Source organism: Dipteris shenzhenensis, chromosome 25 (genome assembly GCF_047967505.1).
Source record: "Dipteris shenzhenensis isolate YYH24624 ecotype China chromosome 25, Dip_SZ_1.0, whole genome shotgun sequence".
In the NCBI taxonomy this organism is placed as follows: Eukaryota; Viridiplantae; Streptophyta; class Polypodiopsida; order Gleicheniales; family Dipteridaceae; genus Dipteris; species Dipteris shenzhenensis.
The window spans coordinates 44,302,601-44,315,260 of record NC_141620.1 but is presented as its reverse complement, the minus strand read 5'-3'; the positions used below and the strand labels follow the sequence as shown (position 1 = coordinate 44,315,260).

Genomic DNA, 12,660 nt, shown 5'->3' with positions numbered 1-12,660 from the left:
AGAGAGAGCCTGGAGAGGAGAAAAAGCATGCTTGCAAAAGTGGAATAGTTCCAGGAATTGCAAATAAGGAAAGCAGGAGTCTTTCTTGTAGTTTTTTTCTTTTATGTTTGGTACAGTAAAAACATCCAATGTTCAATGATTAGAATAAATGATAAGTAACTCTTGTTTGAAAGCCAACATTCTGTTTCCCAGGCAGACTCTCTTACCTGTAGAATTTTAGTCACAAAATCGCCAATAATTTGTAATCCCTGAGAAAGAAGCTCTTGCTCCACTGCTTTCCTCAACACATCACTTTCTTTTGAGGGTAGTTCCACCCCAGGGAAAAGATCAGAAAGAAGCGCATTAAAAAGAGGTATATCTGCATATATGAGTTTAGGCATAATCAGATCCCTCATAGCACCCATCAAAATTAATTCCTCAACCATTTCAGGATCAGCACGTTTGGTTGCTCCAGCAGCTCTAGCTATTGGAATCACAAAGGAACGAAGTCCATAATCATAATGATCTTGCTTTGACAGCTGTCTCTGTGATAGCTCCATAATGGCAATGAGTTTTTTAGCAAGGGCCTGGTTTTATACACAAATTTAGTCCTCTCTGAGCAAAGAAACAGGAAAGTATCCTCTTGCTTCGAGTACTGTATTTACATATTTCACAATTTTAAAACATGTTTATACCTTGGCACTCCGGAAACCCTCACTAAACAGCATGTTCTCTGCAATGAGTGTAAAATCAGGAACCATCATGGAAACTGGGCGTAGCATTGCTTTTAAATTCTCAGGTAACTCACTTCGACCTGCATATCCTGGATTCATGGTGACGAAAATTCCACAAGTGTGTATAATCTTTATTTCCTTTCCTTCAAAAATGAAGCGTGAGGAACCTGCTTTGATTGCAGACATAATGCAAGCAATCTGTGTTGCAACCACGGACAGGACCTCCACTTCTATACGGTTGAACTCATCAAGACAAATCCAAGCTCCGGTTTGAGCTATTCCTGAGAACATTGTAGCTGTCATTTTGTAGTCAACTCCATCTGAACAGTTGAACACAATAACATACCTGTAGATACAAAGAAGCTTGAAATTTAAGCTTGCAATCTCGAATCACATGTTGCTATGTGTACAAGATGCTCATGACACTCAAAACATGTAGTCCACACAGATATATATATATATATATATATATTTGGGCTGTGATATTACTTTATCGAGGAAATCTGCATCACTTATTGGAAATCTTACCAGATTTCTTTGCTCGATCGTTATTTTTCCCAAGAATTCAGAATCTCTTTCATTAACGACTTTGAAACACTGTTTTAAAGAAGCTTATCCCTTCATTTATATTTTTAAAGGATAAATTGAAACATAATCACATATTGTGGAGTTGTTATCATTTGTTCAGAATTGGAATGCCATCCTGCAGATTGGCATTTGCTTACTGGACTATAAGCCATATGAAATGCACTATAAATGAGAGTCCAGGTCATGACAGCTCACCTTGATTTCCCCTCTAACTCCAAGGTGCTTTAATAGTCTGAATGATGAGCGGTAGCTTCTCTTCTTCACACAATTGACTTGGAAGAAAGATAGAATATTATCTTTGAGCAATTACACGGGGATGACCCAGAAGGGGGAACACAACAACTCATTTGGAACAAGTTTTCACAATGGTCGATTCATGTTCTAAGAAAGATTGAATAAGATCTAGTACTGCGAATAATATATCCATTCTTAAAGAGAAAAATAAAAGGAGATGTCTCAACAATGAAAGGAATGGGAGAGCCAAAGCTTGTCCCAAACCTTAAATTATGAAATGAGCGAAGGGAGAACCCCAATCCTCAACACGAAGATCACAAAAGCAGCATCACTGAATCTTAATCCTGAGCAACAACCTCTAGAAAGGTCCTATGAGGTCCAAGAATCACATAAAACACCAGTGGCTAAAGCGATTTTGTAAATGCTATTTTGGGACCTTACATGCTTGTGAGCTATGCAGCTTGTTTTGGTTGCAGCTTGAGCAGCGATTGCTCATTGTTTTGCTGCATTTCAGTCCTGCTAGACAACCGTTCCCTTTATAATGCAAGTACACCTTGTTCTGAGACTCATTCGAGTCTAAAAATTGTCGTTCGGATTGGTGGGCAATTCTTTAAGGACTTATTGTGCAAGAGCACATTTGGAAGGCAAATTTTAGCCGTTTGATGCCAAAATACGCTCATTTACAGAAAGTGGCAAATGCAATAAGTGCATTGATATATGCGTGAATTTATGCTCAAAAGTAGATTGTTAGTGCTCAATTTTAATGTTCTTGGATGCCTAAAAGTTAAGCAAGTGTGAACACTTGAAAAGAGGGCTAATTGCTCTTTACTGAAGATCAACCTTGACAGTGACCCTTGGTCTAGCAAGAGGGGCTCAAATGGCAGCACCTTCGACTCCCAATACTGTTAAGGTTTTGCTCTCTCCGGAGGATAAGCAACAGGTTCAAAGTGCAATGGGGGCTCTTCAGGACAGGGCCCTGGTAGGCCGGATTGTTGGGTTCACCCCCTCGAGGCAACAGATTCGGGATTGGCTTCAGGCGAGTTTAGCCCTAGGAGATGACCACATCCAGGAGGTCACCATCTATGGGAGAGGGGTCTTCCTTCTCCAGCTGAGCTCTCCAGAGACCACCTTGTCACTTGTGGAGCAGAGCCCTATCTTTCTTGGTCCTCATCTGGTCTTCCTCTTCTCTTGGTACCATGGCTTCACAGTGGCCGACATGGACACGACTCGTCATGTGCCTCGCTTCCCGGGGCTCCCGAAAGTATAGATCCATTCTCCAGTCTATCGGAGGATGTTTTGGTATGGTGCTAGAGTCTCCTCCTCCCTCGACAGCCACAGTGGTCTTGCAGATGAAGGGGTCCCTAGGCTCAGAGTGATTGTGGACACCCCCGCTTCCTGAGAAGATCCTTCTGGAGACCTTGGATGGAGGCGAACTACGTCAGAGAGTTGAGATCTCTGAGCTTCCAGGCCAGGTGCCTCCAATACAGACAGATGGGACATGGGACTACGTGAGAGGGCTCACCCCCTCAAGGCGGCAGATTCGGGATTGGCTTCAGGCGAGTTTAGCCCTAGGAGATGACCACATCCAAGAGGTCACCATCTATGGGAGAGGGGTCTTCCTTCTCCAGTTGAGCTCTCCAGAGACCACCTTGTCACTTGTGGAGCATAGCCCTATCTTTCTTGGTCCTCATCTAGTCTTCCTCTTCCCTTGGTACCATGGCTTCACAGTGGCGGACATGGACACGACTCACCATGTACCTCGCTTCCTGGTGACGCTCCGCTTCCCGGGGCTCCTGAAGGAGTATAGATCCATTCTCTAGTCTATCGGAGGATGTTTTGGTATGGTGCTAGAGTCTCCTCCTCCCTCGGCAGCCACAATGGTCTCGCAGATGATGGGGTCCCCAGGCTCAGAGTGATTGTAAACACCCCCGAGACGCTTCCTGAGGACATCCGTCTGAAGACCTTGGATGGATGCGAACTACGTCAGAGAGTTGAGGTCTTTGGGCTTCCACGCCAGTGCCTCCGATGCAGACAGATGGGACACTTAGCTCGGGATTGCATGAGAGGCCAGGGTAGGGCTCCCTCTGCAGCCTAGGTAGGAGTAGGGGGCTCCCCCTCAGCCCAGGTAGGGGCAGAGGGCTCCCATCATCGGGCCAGGCAGTCAGATCGTCAGCAACACTCGCAAACACCTTGGGTTGAGCCCTCTCAGGGGACTTGGACCAAGGTTGAACACAAGAAGCCATGCAAAGCAGCCCTCAAAGTGTCGCAAGTATCGGGCTAGGGCCACAGAGCACAAGAGAGCCCGATCCCCCATCATCAGGAGAAGCTAGCAGAGGTTGCCCGTATGGAGCAAGAGGAGGAGAGCTTCGATCTCCCGACTGAGCCGCAGGTGCAGATTACCCAAGTCCCTTTGCAGTAGGATTCTGGAGCCACCCCTGAGCAAGTCTCAGTGGACCCTCCATCGGGGCCGCCCCCCCCCCCTTTTGACACCCCCCCCCCCCCGCGGCCTCCCCCCTCCCCACGTCACCTCCCCCTCAACTACAATTACCTGTACCACTTGGCCCCCCCCTTCTTTTTGCCGGCCTCCCCTCCTTGCCTCCAAGACTGTAGCCCCCTTCGCCCCCTCCGTTACCCGTCCCCCTTCTCTCTCCAAACCCATGCCTTCAGGCAAGGGGGTGCCAGAGTCCGCTCCCTTGCTCTTCCCAGGCGCAGCATAGTCCGGTTGTCCTCCTCCATGTAGCAGGCTCAGGCGGTCCATTTTCGTAGCTTCCAGGTCCCAAGCCTCGTCCAGGACAGCCTCTACCTAGAGATTTTTGGCGGCTAGGACCGTGGAACTATCTTGAGATCCCTGACAGATACCCAATGGCTCTAGAGGTGTCTCTTCGCGGCGTCTAGAGAGGAGCAGTGGATTCCCACACTGTTCGACCTTATGATGCAGCAACATATTTTTGACATGTTGGAGGAGTGGCTTGGTTCCCAGGGGAGGGAGATGTGGGTCACCCATGGTCACACCGCCACTTTTCATCTTGGCTTCTCAGCTGACCGTCAGGAGCTGGGTGTTGCAGTTTGTGTGCTTTGCTTGGGACCCAAGGTTCATTTGAAGCAGGCCACGTATTGGACTCTATAGCTTTGTGCAGACAAATTAGGGGTCGGCCCTACAGGTTGATTGAGGTCTTTCCCAATGAGACAGTATAGCTTGAGCATTTGCAAGGGAATGTGTTCCCCGAGTTGTATAATGTGAGAAAAGGGAATGTGTTCCTCGGTCACATAGGGCTCAAATCCATGTCACACGGTTGACAAGGCCTTGGTTGTGCCATGTGTGTCAGACAGTTTGTTGTTTAGTGACAATAGAAGGGAATGCGCTGCATGTACAATCTAAAGGTTATGAAGGCATTAATTTTGGTTGCTAATATCCAAGAAGGGGGTGCTCTACTGAATCATGCAGTCACTCAAGTGACAAGACGTCCATTTTTAGCTTATTATCGTCTACACTTAACTCTAACTTCTCGTCATCTTCGTCACTTACTCTTACTCTCTCTCATTGTTTGTCTCTGCATCTTCATTCCATATTGTTCTTCCCTTACTTTCATCGCCAATTCCTTCCGTTGCACCCTACACTGTGGTTGTGATCATGGAGGAACGCAGGGTGCACACTGTGGTTGTGATCATGGAGGAACACCACTTCCTTCCATTGCATCCTACACTGTGGTTGTTATCGACAGAAATGACGCAGAGCACCTTCACGCATCTCACCTCTGCATCCTATCACATGGATTTTGGAAACGAGATCGTCAAAGGAGTTCTCATGTGCAACAAGCTCTTGAAGTGCACCAAGATGCCATGGGAGCCGGTATGGAACGAAACTCTGGCAAAGGAGATCCTAGATTCTTATGATGACGAGGACCATAGTGTTGTCATCCAAGATGTGTGCATTTGCTTGACCTTTGGATTGTTAGAAGAGGTATTCCGGATGAAGACTGTAGCAGCTCCAGGTCCGTTGGCGGCCAACAAACGTTGCGATGCTTATTTCGACCACAACATCTACTCATCTTCTCAAGGGTATTTGATTCACAAGGCATTCGACAAAGGTCTCCGAGTGTCTACAAGTTTCTATCAGAATTCATCGGGTTGAAAAAGAGTGCACGGTATGTGCCAAGGCAGTATGTGGCTCCGATGATCACGGCTGTGGAACACTCTAAGGAGGTAGAATGATTCTCTACCTTCGACAAGACTTTTGGGTCGCAACTCAAAGATGTCAGCAAAGGCTAGGCATATTGCAAGATCGGGCCACATTTTGTGTATGTTGCACCCATATCAGGTGAGGTACATTAACCTGATACATTTCCCGCACATGTTGGAGGAGCAAGGCCATCTAAGGCCAAGGAAGATAGCGAGCAACCGTCTAACAAAGAATAGGGCTCCGAGGAGCAAAGTGACTACAACCGTCAGAAGACCCTGGAGGGGAACAATGCGCATGAGGGGAACAACGGCGAGGGCACCTCCCAGCCAAAGTCACTCCGAGCAGTGACTCTAAGTGTGGACTCAAACCCACACCCTTTTTGAAGAGGCAAGTGTTCAAGTCTCTCTTCCAACGGAGCCAAATTTTGCCGTCACCGCTCAAACAGCTCCCAAGCATATTTTTGAAGCTGAGTATATTTTGTCTAGACAAGATAATATCCCCATCCGCGTACTGGTACCCCAAGTTTTATGCCAAGTACCTGGACGCTGCAGGTTCTAGGATTGGGGAAAAAATGCAGCATCTTATTTATAAAGATAGTCAAGCTGTTGGCATTCTAGTAGGAGATATTACGGATCCTTGGATCTTGTTTTGTTCAATGTGACAAGGTTGTCAACTCAGTGCTTTGTTTTAGCTACTCATCCTATGCTACAATACATGGATCATATGGTGGATGATTGCACAAGCATATGTTGATGATTCCTTTTTCTTGCCCCAAAATATTGAAAGGAATCTTTCATGCATCATGTTTGCTTTATCATTATATGGTTTGGCTATACTGGTCTGCATGTCAATTTTCAAAATCTAAACTTTGGCCCGGGGACATTATTTAACCCACATAGCTTGTACGGCACCTTGGTTACCCCATTGGGGTAGACAGTTAGTCATTGTCAGCAAGTAAACTGGGTGCTTGACATTCTAAGAAGAAACTGGAATATCGAAAACTAGCAACGTGGCTTTTGCATGTTAGTTATCGCATAATTAAATCAATTATGGTTGCCTACATCTAGTTTTATTTGCCTCTAATGATGTTTGCCAAGCAAGACATTGCCTGTTTTATGTTTATCATAATGGAGCTTTTCTTGCAATCGCACTTTTGGTGCAAAGCCCTTAGGCTGATTTTAGTGGATCACCTTTGCACACCCAGAATACATGGCGGACTGAATATCCTCAACCTTCACATGCATATTCTAGCTCATAAGGGAGAATGATGTTCCAGTTCATGTAGGATGATTGGCCAGGGATTTTTATGATGCGGCATTTCATTTTGCACTTGTCTTCCACATCTTTTGGTCACTGGCAGCCCACTCAATGGGACTTTCTTCTAGGTCAAATTGAAGGAAAAGTAAAAGGATGCCCTTTTGTTTATCATTTGATCGCTGGTGGAAAGCACATACTCTCCCATCTTAAATGGTAGGGAAACTATGGCAGATCTTAAATGGAATGGCAGGGTAACTATGGCAAATTACTTATTGTGCTGAGAGTCTTCATTGGTCAAAGGATTTCATGCCCCCTTTGGCCTTATAGGAACGTCACCACTCTTATTTTGTTTGGTCAAAAGGTAGCTACCATGTCGATCATGTGCTTGATGCATGGTCATCACTTTTCCTACAGCTGTTAGAAAGTATGCTTTGGGGCAGCATTATAGGCCTATATGGGATTTATTGTCATAGATACTCCATGAATTTCAGCTAGTACCTCGTCTTGAGATACTTGACCGCCTCAAAGACTGACTGCTATAATCGGATGATTGTCTATGCCGAGCTCTATCATTAAGCTAATATCACAGTCGCATCTTTGTATAAGGTCCTTGGCTTTCTCATCATGCCAATTACATCTACAAAAGTTTGCAGCACATCTGGGCTTCCAAAATCCCTCTTTGGAAAAAGTTTATATGGCGTGTTACGCTTGGAGTTCTTCCTTTAGGGTGGATTTTAGCTCGTTATCATATTGTTCCTGCCAGTTGTCGATGATTCTTGTCCATGTGGGAGTCTATGCCTCATCTTTAGCTCTTCTCAGAGTCTCTTGATTTCTTGCTCTTTCTACAGCAGTGGCTTCAGGCCCATTTCTCCAATGCTTCCTTTGGCAATAACTTCTGGCTGTTTGGTTTTCATCTAGTGAGGCAGGGATACTTTTCTATCGGGTGCGTTATTGGGCCCTCTAGACCCTCTGGAAAGATGGAAACCATCGAGTCTTTGGTGATCCCCCTCTGGCTAAGTATCACTTCTTCCATGCCCGTTTATGAGATTGTTTTATGATTGTTTGCATGCACAAAACATAGATTATCATTCCTTCTTGTCATATAATGACGTCTTTTGATGTTTGTAGTTCTTAGTCCCTTGCATTGGGACTGTTTTTTGTAATATAACGACATATGGATTTCACCAAAAAATGTGTATGTGTGTGTGTGTTGCTTGGCAATGACAGGAAACCCTATTTGACCAATTTGTGAGCTCAAAGCCTTATTTGTGTCTTACAAGCTAGCAGTTAACCAGAAGAATGACAATGTAATGAGGATACTTGAGATATCCATTTTGTAAGACATTTATGTCACGGGTATGGACATGTAGGCTAATCTAGATTTATTTATGTTATTTAGACTTTCTCTTGTTATGCACAATGTGGGTCCATATATATACCTAGTGGTCACTAGATGTATTATCACCCATATTGTGTTCATTCCTTATCCAAAGTTCACGTTCTTTTTGTTGGTACCACACACTCTCCACATGGCTCACCTCGTTGGGCTTGGATATGGATAGGCTGCCACCATTTCGATACAGCATAGATGCCCCTCACCTCCCTCTCACTCGACATGAGCTCAGTCAGGTTATCAGGGCAGATTTGTTGCAGCTACACACGTTTCGCACTTGGGTTCATCCCACGGAGCTTCCTATGAAGATGGCCACATATCGTGACCATTTTCTCAGGATTTCAGAGGATGGCTTCATCATATCCCTAGGATATATTGGCGTTCATATGTCGCACTCACTCAGGATTGAGCTCAGGGTATCTTCCCACAGATTAGACGTTGAGGCCGGCAGGATGCGTCGTACAGCTACCGGACATAGACCCAGGCGAGAGACTAGGATATGCCCTTGTTGCACTATGGGGGAGGTGGAGCATCCGCATCCGCGGAGTTGAGCGATCAGATACGAGATCAGCCATGGATCAGGCGACAGATTTCATATCTGGGACACTCGGAGTTCAGGATCGTGGCATAGTAGCTGCATATCGAGTGGGCCGGGATCCAGCACGGCACCAGCCACTTATCACCAGATTCAGAGATGCTGAGGCCCGTCTCGTAGTATTACGGAGGAGATCCAGATTGAGGGACCATCCACAGATTCACATGGATGAGGACCTTACAGCTCTTCAGTGGGAGAAGCATAGACGTCTCATTGCACAGAGGGATGTTGCCCGTCGTGAGGGCAAGTGGGCCCTGATCAGAGAGGGCAGACTTTTGAGAGGAGCTATGCGATCTAGACCGGCTGGAGCCCACAGTTGACGACACGAGGCCTATGGGACAGGTAGCCTGCCAGATAGCTTGAGTTTCGCAGTTTGGAACTGTAATGGTTCCCTCACAGCTCAGCCTGGCAACTTACGAGAGGCTTTTTTTTATCAGGACATCGTCTTCTTTACAGAGACCCATGAGAGCCCAGAGAGAGGCTTGCCGCAGGTGACAGGGTATGGCTGGGAGTCTGTCTTTCGAGAGCAGACTAGACGATCAGGAGGAGTCAGAGGATCTGGCGGTGTGGCAGTTCTTTATAGAGAGCATCTCAGATCGATATTCACAGTCGTGAGGAGAGACCATCGGGCCAGATATCTTTGGGTACGGATCACGAGACCCCCCCTGAGAGACTTGTTTATTGCAGTATGCTACTTTCCCCCAAAACAGTCTCATTATGCCTCAGATGGACCAGGACAGTCACCTTTTGAGGATTTGTCACCTGATGTATTGGAGTACTCACGCCGCGGAGAGGTCATCCTTTCAGGAGATTTCAACGCGAAGACATCAGACAGACAGGCAGAGATTTTGAACTTTGCTGAGGATCTAGTCTTAGTTCCAGCTGCCCCTGATGAGAGTTTTCCACGCTTATCTTCAGATAGAGGGGTAGAGGTGACAGATCAGGGACATCGCCTATTGGAGCTTCTCTCATCGCATGGCATGGTCATTTATAATGGACTTCGACAGTGGCCGCATTCATCCACAGCCACATGTTTTCCCTTCGCGGGTGGTGGTACGAGCATCATTGATTACGTCTTGGGTCCCCCGACTTTAATCCCTTTTGTACATAACCTCACAGTCGACCCTCTTATGCCTTCAGCCGATCATGCACGTCTGCACTTTATTCTTACCCAGATTCCTCATGCCCCCCCTTCTAGACATCATGAGCGTCAGCCATACTATGAGGTTCATTTTGACCACCAGTTCGATGATATTTATAGCCAACACCTGAGTAGTCTTCTCCGTCCGCACCTCCTCGATGCCCTACCCTCCACACAGGATCGGTGGGACCTTGTACATACCTCCATCATCTCGGCAGCCCACAAGTCCTTCCCCGTCACTTGCCACACATCCGGTCCTCCACCAGTCGGTCTTGTGCCTTGTAATGGATGGTATGATGAGGAGTGTAAAGAACTCCGCAGGAAGCTTCGCCTTGAGACACAGGAGAAGTCTCCCCTCCTCATTGAGACCAAGAAGAGTTACAAGCGTTTGGTGCGATGCAAAAAGCGCCAATTTCTAGCCCGGAATGAGGAGGAGCTGAGAAGTTTACTTTTCAGCTGTGATTCCAAGGAGTTCTGAAAGAAATTCCTTCGCTTGAAATCTCAAACTCCTCTTACAGACCCGCAGGTTTGGCTTGCCTATACTTCCACTTTATATGATATTCCAGACCAGCCACAGATCGACTTATCCCATGTGCCTAGACCCACCTCCTTTGCCTTATTCTCATCCAGTAGTGTCCGAGCAGCAGTTCATCGTTTGAAGACTGGGAGAGCTAAGGACCATGATGGATTGCAAGCGGAGTATGTAATCCATGGGACTGATGCCTTAGCTACAGTCCTCTCCCGTCTTTTTAACGAGTCCATTTGTACAGGTCTTCCACCTAGTTGGCTAGAAAATACTATAGTACCCATACACAAGTCAGGGGATCCTTTGGAGGCGTCGAACTACAGGACCATTATGATTGGCCATGTCATGGCCAAGATTTATGCGACCGTTCTAGAAGGACATATAAATGAGCATGCCGAGGCGACAGGTATGAGAGCTAGAGGGCAGGCAGGATTTCGTGCAGAGTACTCGACTCTAGATCATATCTTCACACTCACGGCTTTGATTATTGTTATCTGTGCTGGTCACAATTTTTCGGATTACAATCAGAGTCTTCTAAGAAGAATAGGGGGTAAGAAAAAGGAGTTTTCCCGGATTTTCAGCAGAAGCAACTCACTATCTCGTCTCATTCTCGGAGGCGGGGATGCTCTCAAATAGCTAACAGTGCTTTCAACTGAAGTTCCATTTCCTGACACGACGGAGCGATTAAAAAAATTTGTGGTCAAAGTTTGACAGAGATCTACCCTCTCATGGCACCTTCATTTGACTCCAAGTACAAGAAAAAGATGAAGGTTAGATACCTAAGATATGCTTCTCTACACAACTATGGAGATGACAAGATAATTGTTCTCTCGAAGGATATGATTTTCAGATCCACTTGTTTTACTTCTTTTATCATGGTACCATCTTATAAGGCACTAGACGCTGCCCATGTGGTAAGACCTTGCCTTGACATGGATATTTTGCTTTGCTACAAGAAGAGGCTTGAACGCGCAAGGGTCATGACTCTATTTGGGTCATAATCGACCGTTTGACAAAAATGGCTAGATTCTTACCTACACGAACAACTATTTCAGCTGTTCAGTTGGCTCACGAGTTTGTGGACCACTTGTTCAAGCTGTATGGTTTGCCATCTGACATAGTCAGTGACAGGGACGCATCGTACCAACTATTACAGGGCACGGTTCCAAGGGGTGGTGGCCAGGTGAAGCGGGTGGTGTGGGACCATGTGAGTATGTGTTGTCCCTCATGGTACCTCTTGCAGACATTTTGTTTGTACATGCAAGGGAGATAACCATTGGGGGGGGTTGTGTTCCCCACTCTATATACCTTACACCCATGGGAACCCTTGCTAGCTTGAGATCCTAGCCATTGATAGATCCATGACTACCATGAGATGGCATGTGACACCTTGTGCTAGCTGTATCCTTGACATAGCTTGAGGCAGTCCCTTGAGGGGGGGTTTGTTGGGGTTTGTCAATGTCCTGCCTCTCCATAGGCACACTTGTGATCCTATGTGTGTGCTAGAGGGGTAGTTAGGTGTGTTAGGTGGAGCTAGATGCTTCTAGAGGATAGGGGAGAGATTCTAGGAGCTTGGTGGCCTTTGGTATGAGGTCATCTATGATGTCAGTATGGATGTAGAGGTAGCCTACATATGGCCCTCATTTCTCTTCATTCTATGAGACAGTTCTTCATTTGTGTCCATCTTCTTGTCTCCATTCTGCTCAGCTTGCTTGTTTCCAACACAGTGGAGGTGGAGTAGGATTGGCTGACAGAATATCCATCGCCAATCCAGGTGAGGAGGCCGACTCTGACATTTTTGGGGCTCCTTCTGCTCTAGAAAATGTTGCGGGAGAAGGAAGAGGGGAGAGACATGAAGAAGTTAAAAAAGACTGGGGTAGGGAGCGGGGTAGAAGGAGGACAGAGGCAGAAGCGGGGGGAGGGAGCAGGGTAGAGTGAGCGGGGGAGCGAGGAAGGGGAAGCGGGCTGAGAGGGGAGGGGGCAGCTGAGCGGGAGAGGGAAGAATGAGGTAGAGGAGAGGGAAGTAGAGACGG

General features: G+C 46.6%; 1 protein-coding gene across 1 annotated transcript in view; it reads right to left on the bottom strand.

The window, feature by feature from the left end:
- The window catches only part of LOC147885929 (dynein-1-beta heavy chain, flagellar inner arm I1 complex-like), a 629,024-nt gene that overhangs the window by 358,657 nt on the left and 257,707 nt on the right, over positions 1–12,660 (bottom strand). Inside the window, exons 35-36 of the mRNA XM_087396248.1 lie at positions 675–1,059; positions 207–566 (exon numbers count right to left, since the gene is read on the bottom strand). Coding sequence (XP_087252374.1) covers positions 207–566; positions 675–1,059 — 745 coding nt within the window. The remainder of the gene's footprint in view (positions 1–206; positions 567–674; positions 1,060–12,660) is intronic.